Source organism: Athalia rosae, chromosome 1 (genome assembly GCF_917208135.1).
Source record: "Athalia rosae chromosome 1, iyAthRosa1.1, whole genome shotgun sequence".
In the NCBI taxonomy this organism is placed as follows: Eukaryota; Metazoa; Arthropoda; class Insecta; order Hymenoptera; family Athaliidae; genus Athalia; species Athalia rosae.
The window spans coordinates 29,638,168-29,656,446 of NC_064026.1; the positions used below are offsets into that span (position 1 = coordinate 29,638,168).

At 36.2% G+C, this 18,279-nt stretch overlaps 6 protein-coding genes across 16 annotated transcripts; 3 read left to right on the forward strand and 3 right to left on the reverse strand.

Annotated features, from left to right (window-relative positions):
• Positions 1–86: 86 nt before the first annotated feature.
• Positions 87–2,714, reverse strand: LOC105683676 (phosphatidylserine decarboxylase proenzyme 1, mitochondrial). Of its 5 annotated transcripts, none has more exons than XM_012396440.3 (6): positions 2,203–2,714; positions 1,896–2,112; positions 1,542–1,812; positions 1,241–1,474; positions 859–1,150; positions 87–734 (listed from the first exon to the last, which is right to left on the reverse strand). In XM_012396440.3, the coding sequence occupies exons 2-6, from the start codon at positions 1,934–1,936 to the stop codon at positions 325–327; spliced, it is 1,248 nt and encodes a 415-aa protein (XP_012251863.2). In that variant the 5' UTR covers positions 1,937–2,112; positions 2,203–2,714; the 3' UTR covers positions 87–324. The 5 variants fall into 5 exon arrangements, with proteins under 5 accessions (XP_012251863.2, XP_012251862.2, XP_048506394.1 ...); XM_012396439.3 differs by having other exon boundaries at positions 2,268–2,408; XM_048650437.1 differs by having other exon boundaries at positions 1,896–1,922; positions 2,268–2,382.
• Positions 2,307–8,463, forward strand: LOC105683748 (ras-related C3 botulinum toxin substrate 1-like). 3 transcript variants are annotated; one of them, XM_048650516.1, is made up of 4 exons: positions 2,307–2,442; positions 2,691–4,015; positions 4,953–5,164; positions 6,344–8,463. In XM_048650516.1, the coding sequence occupies exons 2-4, from the start codon at positions 3,769–3,771 to the stop codon at positions 6,644–6,646; spliced, it is 762 nt and encodes a 253-aa protein (XP_048506473.1). In that variant the 5' UTR covers positions 2,307–2,442; positions 2,691–3,768; the 3' UTR covers positions 6,647–8,463. The 3 variants fall into 3 exon arrangements, with proteins under 3 accessions (XP_048506473.1, XP_048506478.1, XP_012252005.1); XM_048650521.1 differs by lacking the exon at positions 2,307–2,442 and having other exon boundaries at positions 2,602–2,887; positions 2,987–4,015; XM_012396582.3 differs by lacking the exon at positions 2,307–2,442 and having other exon boundaries at positions 2,602–4,015.
• Positions 8,464–8,811: 348 nt separating this feature from the next.
• LOC105683747 (sepiapterin reductase-like) lies at positions 8,812–11,040 on the forward strand. Of its 2 annotated transcripts, none has more exons than XM_012396581.3 (5): positions 8,812–8,953; positions 9,073–9,363; positions 9,482–9,839; positions 9,916–10,229; positions 10,289–11,040. In XM_012396581.3, the coding sequence occupies exons 3-5, from the start codon at positions 9,605–9,607 to the stop codon at positions 10,532–10,534; spliced, it is 795 nt and encodes a 264-aa protein (XP_012252004.2). In that variant the 5' UTR covers positions 8,812–8,953; positions 9,073–9,363; positions 9,482–9,604; the 3' UTR covers positions 10,535–11,040. The 2 variants fall into 2 exon arrangements, with proteins under 2 accessions (XP_012252004.2, XP_048506467.1); XM_048650510.1 differs by having other exon boundaries at positions 9,130–9,363.
• Positions 11,007–13,882, reverse strand: LOC105683744 (proton-coupled folate transporter-like). The gene is made up of 6 exons (XM_012396572.3): positions 13,744–13,882; positions 13,080–13,340; positions 12,645–12,994; positions 12,274–12,553; positions 12,004–12,186; positions 11,007–11,914 (listed from the first exon to the last, which is right to left on the reverse strand). The coding sequence occupies exons 1-6, from the start codon at positions 13,841–13,843 to the stop codon at positions 11,688–11,690; spliced, it is 1,401 nt and encodes a 466-aa protein (XP_012251995.1). The 5' UTR covers positions 13,844–13,882; the 3' UTR covers positions 11,007–11,687.
• Positions 13,883–13,948: 66 nt separating this feature from the next.
• Positions 13,949–16,385, forward strand: LOC105683746 (NADH-cytochrome b5 reductase-like). Of its 4 annotated transcripts, none has more exons than XM_012396579.3 (5): positions 13,949–14,087; positions 15,063–15,311; positions 15,409–15,640; positions 15,700–15,908; positions 16,034–16,385. In XM_012396579.3, exons 2-5 carry the CDS (start codon positions 15,065–15,067, stop codon positions 16,222–16,224), a joined length of 879 nt encoding a protein of 292 aa, XP_012252002.2. In that variant the 5' UTR covers positions 13,949–14,087; positions 15,063–15,064; the 3' UTR covers positions 16,225–16,385. The 4 variants fall into 4 exon arrangements, with proteins under 4 accessions (XP_012252002.2, XP_012252003.2, XP_012252001.2 ...); XM_012396580.3 differs by lacking the exon at positions 13,949–14,087 and adding an exon at positions 14,158–14,296; XM_012396578.3 differs by lacking the exon at positions 13,949–14,087 and adding an exon at positions 14,299–14,437.
• Positions 16,227–18,254, reverse strand: LOC105683745 (E3 ubiquitin-protein ligase FANCL). Its single transcript, XM_012396573.3, has 6 exons — positions 17,718–18,254; positions 17,550–17,642; positions 17,215–17,462; positions 16,936–17,125; positions 16,606–16,833; positions 16,227–16,532 (listed from the first exon to the last, which is right to left on the reverse strand). Exons 1-6 carry the CDS (start codon positions 18,009–18,011, stop codon positions 16,437–16,439), a joined length of 1,149 nt encoding a protein of 382 aa, XP_012251996.2. The 5' UTR covers positions 18,012–18,254; the 3' UTR covers positions 16,227–16,436.
• Positions 18,255–18,279: the final 25 nt, after the last annotated feature.

Sequence of the window (18,279 nt, forward strand, 5' to 3'; positions counted from 1 at the left end):
AGCTAAGTTCCACCCCTCGTTCATCGACAAACGGTATTACCAATCGGGTTAGGCACTCAACAAGTGTACATTTAAAAATTCGAAAGTTTTCATTTAAAAATCGATTTTTTTCGTGTCTTTCTTTGTACAGGCAATGGCACATTGATATCATATTATCATATATACAGTCATATCAAGGTAACTCTGAGAGTAATAAGCCGATCGTTTGTTACATACGTTGCGAAATGATATCTTATTGTTAAAGGTATCTACGTTAAAAAGCGGTGTAAATCAATACTGCAGTTTAACTTGAGTTTAAATTCTTACTGCTAATAATGAAGATCTTTATTTGGTCATTGACTGCAGTCGTTCATCAATGATACGATTAGATTCAATCAACGGTTGCCCCATTTGAATACTTTGCCCCCGCCGAAGGGAAAACTTAAGGTCTGGCGGAGCTTCAAATAATAGTACGATCGTAGATCCCATCCTAAATTCCCCGAGCATCTGACCCTTCGACATATTGGTGCAGCCCAAACTAGCGTCATCGCATCGCTTTTCCTTTGGCCATTTTCTAGTATTTGTTGCTAAGTTTCGATCACAGTAAACTTTTATTGAACCAACATTTGTCGCTCCGACTGCTGCGTACGACATAAAACCACCAGCCCATTCACCGATGTACACTACACGTTCATTTAGGGAAAATAAGTTCGGTAACCAACCAGCGACTCGAGGATTCACACTGAGCAGTTTTCCTGTAAGTTTGAAAAACATCATCAGGAATAGTAGGAGAGATTTTTTCGCTGTACATCAGATGGGCCTTTTTTATCGTTCATGTTGCATATATCAATTTTCAGGCATCCTGAAAGCGAAATTCACCTTGGAAATGTCTGCGAAATCGTATCTGCCAGTCGGTAGGACTGTGAAAACGATGATAATCTCCAGGTGCCAAATATATGATTAATTGATAGAGATGATTGGTAGGATTTTTCAAGAGTGATCTGAGGTATTTACAGTCGTCATTCTCAATTTTCTCTAGGCTTGTAGTCGATCGAGGCCAATTCGGATCGCCAAGAAAGTGTCGAAGACTATAGGTTACACCTTTTACTTGTTCTACGCGACAAGAAGTCACAGGTCCAAAGTGCAGCACCTTACCATCTGCGGGGGAAACCTAAATAATTTTATACATCAGTTTGGTAGAGATTTCCACGCTCTCATCTTATGAGATATAGAATACTCAATGGAAATATTTTTTACTCACTATGTCAACATGTTGAGCAATGGGTCGCACACCATCTTTCAGAGGTCTAACAAAGAACTCGACTAGATTGGGAAACGTGGTGAGATCCAAATCAATTTCTTCTAGATTGGCACGAAAGGCCTTGGCATAAAGTCCATAAAAAGTTGGCCGTAAAATTAATGGAACTGGAATACTCGCGAACCAGCCCCACAATCTGCTGGTTATCCTCAATGGAAGGCAGCAGTAGCAATCGACCTGGAGACAGACATAATTCAAAAAATGATCATTAAAGCGGATGATTATACAAAGATCTAAAAATTACCATAAACCCATTAATCGGTCCGAGAGTGCTGGGATCTTTCTCGGCATGTGAATGCCTCCAAAAATGTCTCCACTGGAAAATGGCAAGTATAGATATTCCGACTCCAGCAGGGATGGTCCATTCCCATCGTTTAGTAAGAGAATGCCACATCCTAGTCTTACTACTGGTGGAACTGGGACTAGATGCATTATTTCTAATCTGTTTGTAACGAAACTTTGCCAAATTTGTCTTTGTTAGGAAACCATGGTGGTGTGCAGGATCATAGTAGCTCCTGTGAGAAAATTAAAAAATAAAATTAGTTCAAAGTGAGGTTATCACAAGTGCTGCGGTAAAAAAATCTGAAAGAAAACGAACCTTGCGTGCCGTGATGATCTCAGAATTCTGAAAACCGACATCCCTCACATGGATAAATGGATTTTGATAATTGGATTGCCAAGGGAATTACAAAAAGACAGGTTATGTTTTACCAGGGTCGAATATTGGAAAATGTAACTAAGTCTCCGACCGGATATATTCATGCAAAGACAAAGAATCGTACGTCAACATTAATAGCCGAGGTATAGGAAGAATTCTGTAATTTATTTGATAAGAAGTTGATAAATTTACTATAGTAATTATTAAATGGTAATAAATAATTGTTACAAATTTGGTACAATCGTACAATGATCGTACACCATTCGCCGGACGCCTTCACAGTCGCATGCGTAACTCATACATGACACGTACCTCCGAAGCACATCTTCATACTTGTATGTAACATACATAAAACATTTTTATTAGCGACCGTACACGTATTTATCAGCTGACAACACACGTCGAACCAAACAATGCGACCGGCCGGAAGACGGCTGTCAAGTACAAAATGATAATTAATTCTCTGCTGCCGTTTTGATCACGAGTTGTAAGTCCTATCGTTTAAGAAACCCTCATAAAGTAGTGCAGAATATGTTATGTGCACTTTAATCTTTTATTATCTTATTTTACCATGTTATCGTTAATTATACTGAAACTCCGACCGCCTTTGTTATGTTTTCACAACTTTCGAACGGCGTAGTGACTTGGAGCGGATAAGCTGCGCTAACTTTAAGAAGAAACCTGCAAAGATCCTGTCTGAAGCTACAAGTTTTATCATATTAATCATATCCACAGGTTACACCCCGGTATAATATTACCAAACCGATGATTGAATGAAAAGTGAATAGCTGACAGTATGTCATTGATCCCTCGCCTTCAGAACCACGAGAATGTACGGAAATGGGGAATACAGTTATACAATTCCCTGTTGATGGATCCGCTAATTACATCTCATTATTACTGAAACCGTTCAGATAGACAGCAGCTGACAGGTATTAGAGCATCGCAAGCTACGGTTCAACGGTCCGGCACCATTTTTTCCGAGCATCATTGTCAGCATGAGGTGTTACATTTTATTTGCCATTGTTCAGGATTCAGTGGCTTGCCAGAGTTGAGTTTGCTTCCAATTGAGCCACTATACTTCAGACCACATTTGAATAATTCCAAACTCTCGAAGGGTTTGTAAGCACAGATTGGTAAAATTGTGGTATTTACAAAGATTTCTCTATCTCTGGAATCGTTCGGAGAGCGTACGCTCATATTATGCTGATTGTGAGCATAGGAACATGGTACAGGTATACATATGTATATCTGCTTTTCCACCACCTTGCCCATCACCAAGCGGTATACTTTCATAATATTTCAGACATCAACCTTACCACACACGCGAAGAGAAACGTGCATGTGTAAAAATTCTTACATTGGTAAGAGTAAAGGGCAAGACTTTTGTGATGAAGCAGGTGCGCAGGTACCCATCTGGTGGCTCCCCGTTGCGGCAGGTGAACAGCAGATTTCCCCCTCGACCCCCTTCGGTTTCCATCGGTATCCGACTCGTCATTCCATTGTTTTCTCCGAGTTTGTACGATTCGTGGGATTCGTAGGACGGCCTGGCTGCGGCCTGCTCTGGGCCCGTGTAGTCTGTTAGTTTGTTGTGTTGGAGAATTGGAGTGGGGTTCGGGCTGTTGGTCGAGTCTCGTCGATTCCACAAGTGTCATAAAACCGATTAGCGAATCAATGCAGTAAAATAAGTGTAATATAGGTATTAGGTGTCGAGTCGATGTGTCATCTCGCATACATGTTCTTAGTGGAGGTTATTGGCAATATAATACAGCGTGATTATTAGCGGATCGTGTGATAGTAAAATAGTTGAATTATGCCACCCTCGTCGCACTCGAACTGGACGAAACCGCTCTTAAAGGGTGGTCAGATGATGCAGATGCAGGTGAAAAGGGCCGCAGGATCTAATCAAAATGGTTCGGGAGATCACGCTCCTCTAGACCGTAGGATTAAAGTCGTTCTCGTAGGAGATGGTGCTGTTGGAAAGACCAGCCTCGTTGTTTCGTACTCTACAAATGGTTTCCCCGGCGAATACGTTCCCACGGCCTTCGATAATTACAACGGTAAGTCCTTTGCACTCCACTTCCTTAGCCCAGACGTATATTTTCATCGTCTATAATTACACTCTTTCTGAGGCGCTCATTTTTACTATATTTTAGATGAACTGTCAAATACTTTACCGAACTATCATACGAACCCGGACTCACGTCGTTTCCACCTGTTTTTTCATTACGAAATTTGAAACTGTGCTAGACAAAATCTATGCACTGTCGATTTCGACTGCATTTAAAGATTGATGGATGATTAGAATGATCTCTAAATATTTTTTTTTTCTTGTTGAGTGCTAACTCAAAAATTTGCATAATTACGTGTTGATAACAAATTTTCTGATGGTCTTTCAGGCTTAGTATTCTTGGTCCAGAATCATTGGAAATTTTGAGTATTGGATTGAAAAATACGAAATTGCATTATCGGGAGAATATTATAAACATGATATACACTGCACACTTTTGAATTATATGACATCATATCAGTCGAGGGTACTAGTGTTATGAAGATGACAAAACTTTAACTGTATTTATAAAGCTCCGATTAAAGATTGTTGAACTTTGTATATAATGTGCATGGCCTTTGCACAATCCGGAATCATTATGGTTCCACTAATTAATCATCCATTTAAACAGAACAATGATTACTTGGGTGAGATTGACAGCACCGACTGAAGTTATGCTTTATTTATAAATGTGTATTTATAAATATATCTCAAGCATTATGAATTCATATTCTTCTTTGCATTTGGATTTTATCTCTCATTCATTGCTTTAATTATTGTGCGATGCTTGATTTATTTTTCATACTAACATACTAACTAGTGCAAACATTTCTTCCTATTTATCAATAGTGTGAAATTTACTTACTTATAAACTGAGTTTGATAACACTGAAATTTGAAACTTGTAGTAGATCACTGCTAAAAATAATTTTACTTTGATATTTTCAGTGGTTGTAAACGTGGATGGGCAACCTGTGAATGTTCAGCTATGCGATACAGCTGGACAAGATGACTTTGATCCTTTGCGGTCATTGTGCTATCCAGAAACAGATGTATTTCTAGTTTGCTTCAGCGTAGTATGTCCATCATCTTATCACAGCGTGGCAACAAGGTGGGCTGATGAAGTACGAAAAAATTGCCCTAACGCTCCTATTATTCTGGTAAGTGGTATTATTCGCGGTTTGAACAAATTCTTAAATAATTTAAGCCATGTAAACATCGTAGTAGAGACCGTTTCATCAGTATCAGTCATTGTTTTTTTCACTGTCATTTTTCATGGTAAGACGATAGGAGATACAATTATGTTTGCACAGCCTCAAGGACTTCGTAACTTCAGAATCTGGCTGTTTTAATTCATGAATATGAGATAGCAAGATATGTGAAATGAAGCTGTATTATAAAATCACCGCCTTCTGTGTATGAATGAGATAAGTGTTGGGTACATGTAAATTTTCTAATCTTAACATGTTTGAAGAGATTATAGTATTTTCTTAGAGTACGACCTACTAATGGTATAACAAAGAAAATTCATGTAAATAAACTCATATGTACATAAACAGATAGAAATCATTCATAGCCCAGGAGCTAATATCATCAAAGGCACAAACTCTGTACTTAATCAGAAATTCCAAGGTACTCGAAATCAATAAATATTTCAAATTGATTCGTAATATTTTTCAATTTGATTGTTTTATGAAAAATATAAAAAATGTCTCGTATCTCGCTAGTGATTGCGGATTTTTACCACAAGTTACAACATCGTTTTCAACGTTTGGGATCATTCCGAATTTGATCAAGTAATTTTCGAGTGCTTTGTACCGTTTACCAGTTAAATGCATATGGGAGTAGAGATAGAAATCAGATAAAGTATGAATAATCTCTCGATCAATGAACTGATAAATCTGATTTATCAATTCTACTCAATTTCAAATCTCGTCTCTCTAGATAGAATTGGCAAACTTTGGCAACTTATCTAATGATTAATAGCACATTTAATTCGATATCCTACCATAATTTGGAATTTCATTGTTACCATACTTTTGTTGAAGTTTAATTGAAATGTCTCTATTTCTCATAGCATAATAAAAAGTAGTACTCACATGTCAAAACAGATTAAATCTCAGTTAATGTCACCTCTGAAAAACATTCATTCTGCTTTAGAAATGCCACATGAATAATGAGCAAATTTGAGCGTCAAAATATTTTTTTCTATTCGTCTATAAAGACTGGAATTCATTCACCATTCAATTTGAATTGCTTCAAATGCACTCTTTTGTAACAGTAACATACAAGCTTACAGTGTGATCAGTATTCGAATAAAATTAATTTATCAATTTCAGGTGGGCACAAAAAGTGATCTAAGATCAGATGTTCAACTAACGTTACAACTAGCAAGATATGGACAGGGACCAATTACAGCTATTCAAGGTCATCAACTGGCTCAACGATTGGGAGCAGTGAGTTATGTTGAAACCTCTGCTTTAACTCAACAAGAATTGAAGGAGGCTTTTGATCAAGCAATAGTTAGTGCTCTAAGCACAAGACGTGGTGGTGCCAATTTGCTCTATCGGCGTAGAAAACCACCACCATTATGGCGCAGATGGCTGTGTTGTTCGGAAAGACGACGGTCTTCCGATGCGTAGAAAATTACATTTAGACTCTCTAGATTTTCACTGTGATCAACCGTGGCTGCCTTGCCGTCAGAATCTTACATCTTATTTAAATATTTTTAGATATTTTGGTATGACTGGAGAATTTTTCAAGTATCGTAGGACTGAGATATGGGAAACTAGATAGGAATTAGGAGTCCATTTTTTCACAAATTGTATCTAGACATTCAATTTTGTTTTTAAAAACCTTGATGCGTCATTTAGTGCAGCATCGCTACTTTTTTTGCTGTAATATTAAAAACTTTCTCCTGGCACTACATTTTTTGTTCAGTGGCAGTTTATGTAGGTATTATTATTCAAAAAGTCTTCGGATTTTTTTCAACAGTTAGCGAATAATAATACGACATTATCGGAGTTCTTGCAATGATAAATATTAAGAGTCAATATGTATCTGAAATATGTTTTAACAAACCACATAAGCAGCTCAAATTATTGTTCGTGTAGTTTTTGGTTGTGTTATCCTTAGTTCTCGTAGGTTGTCTTCCAGTACGTAGGTTATTATAAATTATTCATTTTTCGTTTTAATTTTACCATTTCTTTTTCATTTGGATGTTACAAGAAGCATCATTAATTCCGCTATAGATTGTGGACCTCATTGGGAAAAAAAATAACAAAGATTGATATTGGAGTGAAACTTTTTATATCGATAAATTGATGGCCATAAATTATTCATCATCATTCAAGTGAGCGAACAAATTATCCATCTGTATTACATACTCTCATTAGATAATTGTAAATATACAATTATTAATTATAGACTAAATGATGACTATCGAACAAAATATACAAATGTTTTATGTTAAATAGATATACATATATACACGAAATTTGATATTCACGCTGTGAACTATCCTAGAAACTATAATTTGTTATAAAACATATGGAATATCACATTGAGTGATGAAAAAGATTTATAAAACAGGTTCTGACGGCTGGGTTCTAGGCCTCTCCTAATAATATTCCTGATGCCTACTGGCGTAATTTATTCTTGTATTAATTGTATTTCGTTTGTTTTAAGAGTATTGGCAACTCGCCGGTTGTGATTTATTTATGAATGACGCAGAGGCTATTCTTATTTTTATCAAAATGATTTTAAAAATCAGTCCCATCAATTTGCCTACGTTCGTCCATTGATACAACGTAGTTTATGAAATTATAAGAAACGTCTTTTACTTTTAATATGCTTTTGCATTTTTATCCTTACCTGCGTACAATATAAATTGTACTCGATTATTTTTACTAATATAACGAGGACCTAAATCGATAGGGTAAATTAAAATATGGTCCGTTGATATCATGTAATGTAATTGTCGTTAAACAATGCTTGAAATGATAGGGCTATTTATACATAGTGACAGGTTTCGTAACAGATTAAAATTTAAACTATTGAATTCCACGAAAATTTGTACAAATTTAAAAGGCCAAGAAATAGTTGACAATGTAAAGCCGTCGAGCATTGCGTGCGTAGGTATGATTGCTGCGTGTGCGCGTATGTGCATTTCTATTTCCAAAATTACGAATATCATTTTCGAATTTACACAGCCAAGCATCTCTTTCTAGTATTATTAATATTACCGGTTTAGTATGTATATATATAATATTATTGTTTCACATTTATTATTAGGAATTCTTGCGGATATAAAATATTTAAGCGAAAAATTTCAGACTGAGGAGCTGTCACAATGAGTAAAGCATAATGTTCAATATTATTATGTGTCTACTCTCTTTAGTAAAGCACATGGTTATTTTTATAAAATCTCTGTTTAAATAAATCCCTTTTTCGTTTTGCAGCACGATGAACCACAAGCTTACAAGTTTACAATTTTACATTTCATTATCTGTGGTATTGAATTCTTTGACTATTTGAATCATATTCTCAATGTATTTTCATATGATACTGTTCGAGAATTGATATGAGCTTGCGACTAATCGGTAAAAAAATATCGCATATCGCAAGCTCCCAACATTTGACAGGTTTCGATTTTTTTGACATACGCAAACCCCGTTCCATGTAAACACGCGCACCATTTGTGATTTGCGACGTACAATTTGACCTTCGCGTAATATTTTACTTTACAATTAGCCTAACCCCTCTACATTGGGAAAGTATCAAGGAGTGATTTCGAGACATGAAGACCGGTGTTTCTGATCCGTGGACGAACGGTGAAAACATATGTCCTGAAACATTATCAAAGGGTAATTATTTCGAAGACTGTTTTGTGGAAAACAAGACCAATCAACCGAAATTACCCGATTCTGAACAATATCTACAAAGCCTTTGTAAGTATATGTGTGCATAAACGGCGTTTACATATATCTTATGATTTGTCTGCTTCTGACTGAAATTATTCTCGTTAATTGAAAAACCTCTGACCGATGCATCATCCATCTATGATAAGGCCATATTATCAGTGGGTTGTTGTAACCATTTGGTGAAGAAATTTTTCTCTACATAGAAAAGATTGGCATTGAGCATATCCTACAGTTTACGTGATCACGTATATCCAACAGATTCAAAGCTAAAAGCTGTACAAGGCGGAACTTCCAAAAAAGACCTTGTTAATTCTTTATCAGCAGTAAAGGAGGATTGCATTGCTCGATTGTTAAGCGACGATTGTAAACCTCAGTCTGAAGAAGAATTTGAACTTGCTGCTAATCCATTAGTACGCCATATTGCCCCACATTTACAAGTGAGTTTTTTGGTCGCATTGCTACTCTGATTTCCCAGTAGCTTCACTGCAAACTGCTGTAGAATTGGAGAGATTTTTATTGCTACTAGGAAAAGTGTAACTAAGCAAATATTTTTAGGCATTAACTGCTAGTGAATTAGTGCAACTGCTCAAAGCTGACGTACTGCAAGTAGTTACTGACGAACAGAACGAGCAAACGACATCAGGATAAATATTTTACATCAAGAATTTTACTTCCAAAATGTCTGTACCCGCATTATCTGGCAGAGTATTTCTCCTCATTACTGGTGCTAGTCAAGGAATTGGCAGACAAATAGCAGAATCATTTGCACCGCTATTAGGTGATGGATCATTGGTATTATTATTAGCCAGAAGTGCTAGCGGTTTGCAAGAGACTGCCGGCAAGCTCTCTGGAAAGATCAAAGTTCATACTGTGAGCGTTGATCTCAGTACTGCAACAGCGGATAAATTACGGGGTCAGTCTTCATGTGTTGCAAGGAGAATACATCACAGCCTTCTTTTTGCATGTCTTTTACTTGCATCCTTTTACAGATATTATTGGAACAGCCTTAACTCCTGCAGGTGCAAAACAGTTTGAGAAGGCTGTTATTGTCCATAATGCCGCCTCAGTTGGTGATGTGTCACAATCAACAGTGGCTATGACAGATTTTCAGGTCTGGCGTGATTACTATGATCTGAATGTCTTTGCTCCTGCTGTTTTGAATGGCGTGTTTATGGAATTTTTCAATGCAGATGCAAAAGTTGCAAGGCTCGTTATAAATATCACATCAAAATGCGGTATCGAACCTTTCAAATCAATGGCATATTATTGTTCTGGAAAGGCAGCTAGAGAAATGTTTTTTAAGGTATGATTCCCAACAGACAGTTTATATAGCTTTTTGGTAATCACTATAAATACCCACAGGTATTCGCTGTTGAATATCCTAATGTGAATGTGTTGAACTATTCTCCCGGCCCTGTGGAGACCGATATGCTGCGTACGGTACAGACAAATATAGGAGATCCAGAAGTTAAAGAAGCATTTGTTCAATTGGCTACAAGTCGCTCAGCATTGACAACGGAGCAAACGGTTAGTCGTCTTGTAAAAATACTTGAATCACAAAACTACAAGTCAGGTCAACACGTTGACTATTATGATTCCGGCTATTAAAAATATCCTATATTATACAAAAATAACTCGGTTGGCACAAAGAAAATGCAAAACAAGTAAGAAAGTTCAAACCAGTTGGTCATGTTGATTATTTGATTCAATTTTTCAAGCTCCGTAGTTACCCCCAAAGAAGGTTCAAGTTCACAATTATCACTTGACAAATTCAAACGTAACGCAAATGAATTGCCTGTAAGTTTGAGAATCTATATCTCACCAAATTGTTATCATGAAAATTACCGTGCACTTTATCTACCAGTGTTATCTGGGAGGGTAACTAAATCCATCATTAGTTCTCAGTCGACACAAAAATTATCAATACGCAATCATCATATAAATTGTTATTTCAAACGAACAAGGCTACGATTATCTTTATATTCCTAAAAAACGTGGTTACGATTCAGCAGTTATCATTTAATGTCGCAAAAATAATTTCTATAAACGTTTGCATGAAATATGACCTTGATGTATTAAATAATTTATATACATATATATTTCGCTAAAAAGTTGATGAAGTTGTAAAAATATAAATCTCAATCCTTAAATTCTAATATAATATCTTATAATTTATAAAGTTGGTGGTGCCTTCACAGTCTTACTTGAGAAATCTTTCGTTTTAAGCTCTACTTTAGACTTATTTACTCTAAAACCTGATGAAAAAATATTCCAAAAAGCCAGAGACCTTATTGTCAGTTGAATAATATTTTTACATCAAGACACTGATTTTTCTTTTTAGGTTTTATGTCTCATATGTTGTGAGACTTGTTCGAAATTGTTCCGATCACTATAGGCATATTGTACATTTCTAAGGGTTCAGTAAAGTTTGTACAAGTAAGCACCATACCCATTCTGGGTATTATATTATTAATGAGTACCATGAGCACATATACGCTCATTGGTCAATCACTGTAATTAAATCCTCTGATCCGTAGGTTATTGCATTGCGTGATTTGTTATTAGCTTTTATACCACATTTTGAAAATATTGGTAGAATTTTTAATTAAATTTACCAAAATTGAATTAATATCTCCGGAATAGTGGGTATTTTTATATAATTTCTTATCGTTGTTTGACGCTAAACCACGATATCAACTAATGTACCAGCTGATAAGACATGTTACATTGTTGAATGTCAGAAAAGTAGGACTATTAGCCATTACTCTTCTTCAAGCAATATTGTGTGCGATATATTCTGAGATTTCCGAATCAAGATTTCGATACCCAGGATAGCAAAAACTAAGGAGCCTAAGAAACCTACCGATACCAAATATACAGGCAGTGGAAAAATTGGGGGTAAATAATTTGAATACATCAGTGTGTATAGCGGTGCTCCAACCAGTGGACTCACTGTCTCCATAGATGCAGTCAGTGCGAATACTTTACCTAAATTTCATATATATAATTATTACCGAGATGCAAATAATTTGTATGTCATCAGTAGTGCAATTGTAGATGAAAACCATGAAACTCACCAACATCATCCGGTGGTATAGATTTTGATAGAATTGATCGAACAACTGGACCCGCAACTCCGGCAAACATTCCAATACCTGCGGATAAGTAAAATTGCCAGGCTTCTTCTGTGAAAGCCTTCGTCAACGACCCAGACATATTCGATACGAGAGCTATGCCAACTACCAGTGTATCTGGAAGACCTGAAGTGAGGTGGTAATGATTAGTATGAGATCAACAAGAATTGTACACATTTATATAGCTTGTTAATTGAATCAAGAATTATTTACCTAATACATTGCTGAATAATGTAACTCCGGATAACACTCCAATGACGCTTAACAAAAGTTCCACGCCACCATAATAACCGTACTGCTGAACATTCCAAGCTAGCCGTTCTCTCGCAAATAAAAAGCCTATAGTAGCATGTCCTTCTACTACCATGACACTTACTGTGAGTGTGAAAATTGCAAGCCAGATTACACCACGATGACACCCAGCTCGCTTAACTAGACAGCTCTTGAAAATGCCTTTTACTGAAGAGATTTTGAATATTCCACGCATGGATTCCTGTTAAAGTGTTGTTTGCTTCAGTGATAATACACATATGATAATTGCATCCAACTGCTAATCTGAAAGAGCAATGGGTCAACATAGTTACCTTGGAGGCATCTTTGACTGTCTCTTGAATGAAAAAATAAGTGTAAAGTAGTGCAAGTAAAGAGCAAATTGCTGCTGTGCTAAAGACAGTGGTGTATCCACAATACTTAAAAATGAATGGCCCAATAAATACACCCAGCAGTAGGCCAAATATTAGAGATGCTTGCAACTGTGCCAAAAGCATCGTTCTATCTTTTTCTACTGTTGTATCAGAAATATGGCAAATTGAAGCTAATATAACAGTACAAAATCCACCCATGCCAAATCCTGGGATTGAAGGAATCAGCAAGTACCAGGGACTGATATTCCAGTTGCATATGAAGGAGAGCATGACAAACATGGTTGTAAAACCTACAATAGTTAAACTGTTATAGCACGCTTGAATTGCAATTTGTGGTATTTCAGTTTGCGCCATAAACTTATGAAACTAACTCACCAGCAAAACCTGCCAATAGGAGAGGTCTTCTGCCACCTCGATCACTCCAGGGGCCCACAAACAAAGATATTATTGCAGGCATTATACTTTCAAGTAAGGACTTCGCCATCATAATCACACTTGCATAAGGCTCAACTTTTGTTTCCAATTCCCGTGCTTCGTCGCTACTAGAGTTGGTATCAAGTATGAGACAGAAGGTGTGATTGATATTCAATGAAATTTGACAGGTACGGGACACTAATAAATCTGTCATTATATTGCCTGTAAGTATTTATAAATTTTTTATCAAAAGAAAGAAAATCATCGTGTGATGGCAAGATTTATTGAATGACTGCTTTATTTAGGGTAAGTAAACAATGATTCATCTTCACAGACTTTGTCAAAGGGCTTTTATTCATCAAAGGAATTATTATATAAGTATACAGCAAAAATTAGAACATGTGGTACAAAGATTCTGCACCACGCACCAGCTCTACAAGATTACTAAAGCACCATTTGTTAATTATCAAATCTAATATCAAGTGATGAGTAATGTCACTCATTTTCAGTCTAATGAGAATAAGAAACTGTGAGTTCCTTTAAAAAATAAATTTCGAGATAAGTGGAATGTGTTGGTATATAACAAGTAAAGATCATAATACTGAAAACGAATAATTTCACCAACCTGCTAGTGCTTGTGCAAACATAAGTAACATTATTGGAGGTCCCAGCAGAAAAAAGGGCTTGCCTTTCTTGATTAATTGATCACTCTCCATATCTGACATCTGTTTATATTCCTGAACAGTGATGCCTTATTGAAGTAAGTTTCAGAAAAGAGGTAATTCTTGCAAGTTTGAAGCCGCACTTATGAGTGATTTGGTTTTCAATGTGGAAATTCAGATAATGAGAAGCGATACCATTACAGCTTTCATTATCTAGCGTGTATCAGTGGCAACCCGTATGCGCTGATTAATTTGCGATAGCTGTCAACACAAAGGAGAAAATTACGTCGTTGAAATTGCGAGCTGAGTAAGTTGGTTTGAATTCGTTGGTAATAACATACATATGTATTTATGCGACTTTACCACATACGTCGTCACGCATACGTCATTTTAAATGCCTACCAGAGTCAAAACAAAATTAACCTAATGGTTTGGATTATTAATGTCATCATCTAATTGGCCAATTGCCATACCATTGTTCGAGGAAACTTGTATCATCTGCCGTCCATTTTCACAGTTTGTTACGTTCCAGGTTATGATTGAATTTTCGTACGTCAAAACTAGCTAGAACTAGGAATTGTTAATAGAAAATGTGATGCTCCGTCGTCTCTGCCGCTATACCAATCGTTTGCCAATTTATCGGATACAGTATTTTCGGTGTACGCTATCGGAAGTTACATTTTTAGTTATCATTTCAGTTTAATTAATTACAGTTTCCTGAATCCAATGACTTCACAATTTCGATTCATTCGCCTTAATCAAATTTAGAAGTGAAAGTAACTTGAATTTGCCAATCAATAATATATACACATTTTATCAAAATTCACATCATATCACCGTATTAATTCCTTAGATCTTGGGATGTTGAGTTAGATTCTCCTCATGATCCTCAATGTAATCCTTCACTAATTAGGTGTTACTTTCATGATATTATTCTGAATTTTGCCACACTTTCATCTTGACCCGCTCATATTCTTTCTACTTATGCACTTTGCACTTCTCCTTGGTTGTCAGAGCGAGTCATAAAGGCCTTGCTCATTCGACACAAATATGTATAAAACTTGCCGACTCAAAGTGATAACACGAGTATATCTCAAAATTCAAATAACATTTGACTCCTACCAAACCAATAATACAGTCATGTTTGGCCAACTGCAAGAAGATACCAAAATTATTTTCACATACTCTCTGATGCATGTATTTGTTATCTCAAGTGTTCGCGAATGGTCACAATCTATCTATTTCTGCAGACCCAACAATAATATAATTTATTCTTATACAGCCATGAGTTACAATGATAATGACCGCCCAATATCACCACTCCAATCAGATTGCTGTGGAGATGGTTGCAACCCCTGCATATTCGACGTTCATCGGGAACTTGTTGAAAAATGGAAGCAAAGGCAGAGTTCTAACCAAATGTGGTCTCCTCGAAGTAACATATTATTGCTCACAAAGTACAAAACTTTTTTCATTTCTGAGATGAAACAAGCCTGTACTGATTGTATTTTTATACGATTGAATTATAAAGGTGGACTTTATTAATTCTTCTTATTACATGTTTCCTAGAAGTCTCCATTCAATCTTACTAAAATATTACCACCACTTTGAAAATCTATTATTTCAAGGTGGTTTGGAAAGTGATACACAACTATTTTTAAACCCTGGACAGCATGTAATATTACGTACATTGTTGTCATCAAGGCCTTATACACCTGTATCATGGAAAATTGATTCCATACTTCTTTTAGTAAAAATATATCCAGATGGAAAATTTAGCAAATCGTTAGGAACAATGAATATTGGGCAGCATATAGATGTTAGAGGGCCATATGGAGAATTTATTTATGAGCCTAACAGGTAGGCTTAATATACTGTGTGTTGTATTCACTCAATATGATTGCAATCTCATTTTTCAGTTTTGGGCAAATCCTCATGCTTAGTATTGGGACTGGTATAGCAGCTCTTTATCCAATTGCAAGATCGATAATTGATGATGAATTTGAAGAATCGAGAGTGCACTTGATTGCTGGGTTCAAATCACATGCTCATATACCATTGATAGACGAATTATGCGAATTGTCACATTATTGGAATTTTTCTTGCACAATTAGATTGTCCAATAAAGGTTTGTGCGAATGTAACAATTATCTTATTTGAATCGGATAAAAGAAATGAATAGATATATGATCATGATATGTTATTAAGTTTGTCGATTATCAAAACTGAGTCTTGTCAATCGGATTATTGCAGACTGCGAGAAACGAATGAACGGTGTGAAGCTGGAAAGTGGACGTATTGAAGAAGAAACCGTTGCAGGTTTCTTGACATCACAATCACCAGTATCCACGCTGGTTCTAATATGTGGAACGCCCGAATTTAATAATACCATAACTGGATGGTTAGCAAATTTAGAATTCACCAATTTTCACGTATTTCAATAATGTGAAATGCTCTAGGGATCTCGAATTTTTTTTTAATAGTTAAATATTTATTCTTTTCTTAGAAAATATCTTCGGTACAAAAAATTTCACTTGGCTTACTTACAAAAATAAACTATTTATATCTGTGAATATTGATTTATAAATTTTGATGCAAATGACAATCTCTCAATACATATTCATTGAGGCCTTCCAGTAGTGATTGCTCACACATCCTACTCCACAGGACAAGCTATTTTCTGACAACAATACTCGCAAGTACCATAGATCTGATTAAATACTACTTGATTACCAGGTATTGTCTGTAACCACTGAAAAAAACAATGGCTCATGATCATGAATTAATTCAATCTGAGGATGGATTACCTTTACAAATTTACTTACCCGCCGTAAGCATTCAGTATGGTAATTCTTGCGGCAATTCAAATTATTGCAGACTATATTTGGTAGTTCTTCATCATTTAATTTTAATGCATAACAAATACCACATTCCTCCGCATCGAACAGACCACTATTCTTGTGTTTCAATTCCTCTTCGTCAGGTTGGGCAAATTCTTGTAAATCCAATAGCAGTAATAGATTTTCTGATAAGCTGTTGATCGGGTTCCAAAGCTGAAGATATATCAAGTTCCTAATTGGTTATGTAATTTGCGACAAACAGTCATTGATACCTGTGATTAATAATGCTATAGATGGACTGAAACTTTGGTTTACCTCAAACTTTTCGGAAACTATTTCTCTGTATTTATTGACTTCCGGGCCACTACCCAGAATCTTGATGTCTGGTAGGTTCGACGGCTGTGTTGGATCAATAGTGATTAGAAGAGACAAATATTGGGTAACTTTTATCCGCCTATAGAGATGATGAGGCTGTGGTACGAGTGGATCGATTACCCAGCAACTTCTGCAAAGTCAAAATTAAATCTCCATCAGAACTTATTTTTCGATGAGTTAGTGTAGTTCGATTATAGGACTGAATTAGTCATGAAATACCTATCGATGTCTCTTAGTTTTTCCCAGACAAACTCTAATGACTCAACTTGGTGTTCAAGTTTCTTTGCAGCTTCACACAGAGTGATCGTTGTTCCCACTGCAAGTTCAGAACCTTGTAGTTGGCCTACATCGGAAGAAACAATCTTCCATTTATCTGCACAACTGGGATCACTCTTCAATTTTACGCAAATATCTCTCAAAACTAATTCAACCAAACTCAAACCCTCGCTCTGTGAAAGTCGTACTTCCTATAACATGACATTTCAAGAGTAATTATAGTTTGTTCCAAGCAGTAGATCACACTATTTTATGTGAATATTTAATTGTTGACATACACAGGATGATCGCATAACATCGTCTAATTCAGAAATAACAGAGTAGACATCAATGTTTGTTGGACATATGCTGTTTTGACCAAAGGCTTCTCCCTGAAATACATAACAAAGGTTTGAGTAAGAAGTTGAAGCGTCTTGAGGATTTGTTATGATAATAACGCCACTTACAATTAATACTTGTAATTGTCTCAAGAAGGAAGAAATTGAGACTGCACTTTGCAATAAATTCTTCATTCTTTTATTGAAATTTTTACGGAACACAACCGTTGCATTCTTTCCAAAGCGAAGCTGTGCGTCATTGAAGCGGGGAAAATTTGGTATTGTAAGCTTTATTCTGACTCTATTTGTTTCCATCAAATTGACAGGCAAACCCAACATGCCTTCCCATGTGACAGGCTGGTTTGACACTAGTATCAATTCAGGATGACGCTTAATAATCTCTGCACATTCACCACTTTCCATTTTTACAGGTTTTACTCAAGTGAGAACCAAAACAATAACTCGGTGTTCAAAAGTCATTACCCAATTAACGGATGGACGTCATTGCACGTAGGATATCTTCGACGTTCTTTGATGCAATGAGACTGAATGACACCACCCGGTGATAAAGTAACATTACATGAAGTTGTTGTTGTCAACAGCTGATTGTTAGGTACTTGCATGTGTGCGAAACACAGAAATTGTGACGTCACGGGCTGCAAGCACCTGCAAGCCTGCAAGGAATAGTTTA

What these genes read in the sequence shown, in the direction of transcription:
- LOC105683676 (XM_048650437.1), bottom strand. Translation starts at nt 2,305, where the DNA reads ATGTATGTTACATACAAGTATGAAGATGTGCTTCGGAG. An exon ending in AGATCATCACGGCACGCAAG is followed by an intron (nt 1,813 to 1,895) that starts GTTCGTTTTCTT and finishes ATTTTCTCACAG; the next exon opens with GAGCTACTATGATCCTGCAC. An exon ending in ATTTCGCAGACATTTCCAAG is followed by an intron (nt 735 to 858) that starts GTGAATTTCGCT and finishes TCAAACTTACAG; the next exon opens with GAAAACTGCTCAGTGTGAAT.
- LOC105683748 (XM_048650516.1), top strand. Translation starts at nt 3,769, where the DNA reads ATGCCACCCTCGTCGCACTCGAACTGGACGAAACCGCTCTTAAAGGGT. An exon ending in GGCCTTCGATAATTACAACG is followed by an intron (nt 4,016 to 4,952) that starts GTAAGTCCTTTG and finishes TGATATTTTCAG; the next exon opens with TGGTTGTAAACGTGGATGGG. An exon ending in CTAACGCTCCTATTATTCTG is followed by an intron (nt 5,165 to 6,343) that starts GTAAGTGGTATT and finishes TATCAATTTCAG; the next exon opens with GTGGGCACAAAAAGTGATCT.
- LOC105683747 (XM_012396581.3), top strand. Translation starts at nt 9,605, where the DNA reads ATGTCTGTACCCGCATTATCTGGCAGAGTATTTCTCCTCATTACTGGT. An exon ending in AACAGCGGATAAATTACGGG is followed by an intron (nt 9,840 to 9,915) that starts GTCAGTCTTCAT and finishes ATCCTTTTACAG; the next exon opens with ATATTATTGGAACAGCCTTA. An exon ending in CTAGAGAAATGTTTTTTAAG is followed by an intron (nt 10,230 to 10,288) that starts GTATGATTCCCA and finishes AAATACCCACAG; the next exon opens with GTATTCGCTGTTGAATATCC.
- LOC105683744 (XM_012396572.3), bottom strand. Translation starts at nt 13,843, where the DNA reads ATGTCAGATATGGAGAGTGATCAATTAATCAAGAAAGGCAAGCCCTTT. An exon ending in ATTATTCAGCAATGTATTAG is followed by an intron (nt 12,187 to 12,273) that starts GTAAATAATTCT and finishes ACCTCACTTCAG; the next exon opens with GTCTTCCAGATACACTGGTA. An exon ending in TATACCACCGGATGATGTTG is followed by an intron (nt 11,915 to 12,003) that starts GTGAGTTTCATG and finishes TATGAAATTTAG; the next exon opens with GTAAAGTATTCGCACTGACT.
- LOC105683746 (XM_048650465.1), top strand. Translation starts at nt 14,831, where the DNA reads ATGTATAAAACTTGCCGACTCAAAGTGATAACACGAGTATATCTCAAA. An exon ending in TTTATTTATGAGCCTAACAG is followed by an intron (nt 15,641 to 15,699) that starts GTAGGCTTAATA and finishes CTCATTTTTCAG; the next exon opens with TTTTGGGCAAATCCTCATGC. An exon ending in AATTAGATTGTCCAATAAAG is followed by an intron (nt 15,909 to 16,033) that starts GTTTGTGCGAAT and finishes GGATTATTGCAG; the next exon opens with ACTGCGAGAAACGAATGAAC.
- LOC105683745 (XM_012396573.3), bottom strand. Translation starts at nt 18,011, where the DNA reads ATGGAAAGTGGTGAATGTGCAGAGATTATTAAGCGTCATCCTGAATTG. An exon ending in GACAATTACAAGTATTAATT is followed by an intron (nt 17,643 to 17,717) that starts GTAAGTGGCGTT and finishes TATGTATTTCAG; the next exon opens with GGAGAAGCCTTTGGTCAAAA. An exon ending in TAGTTTCCGAAAAGTTTGAG is followed by an intron (nt 16,834 to 16,935) that starts GTAAACCAAAGT and finishes ATATATCTTCAG; the next exon opens with CTTTGGAACCCGATCAACAG.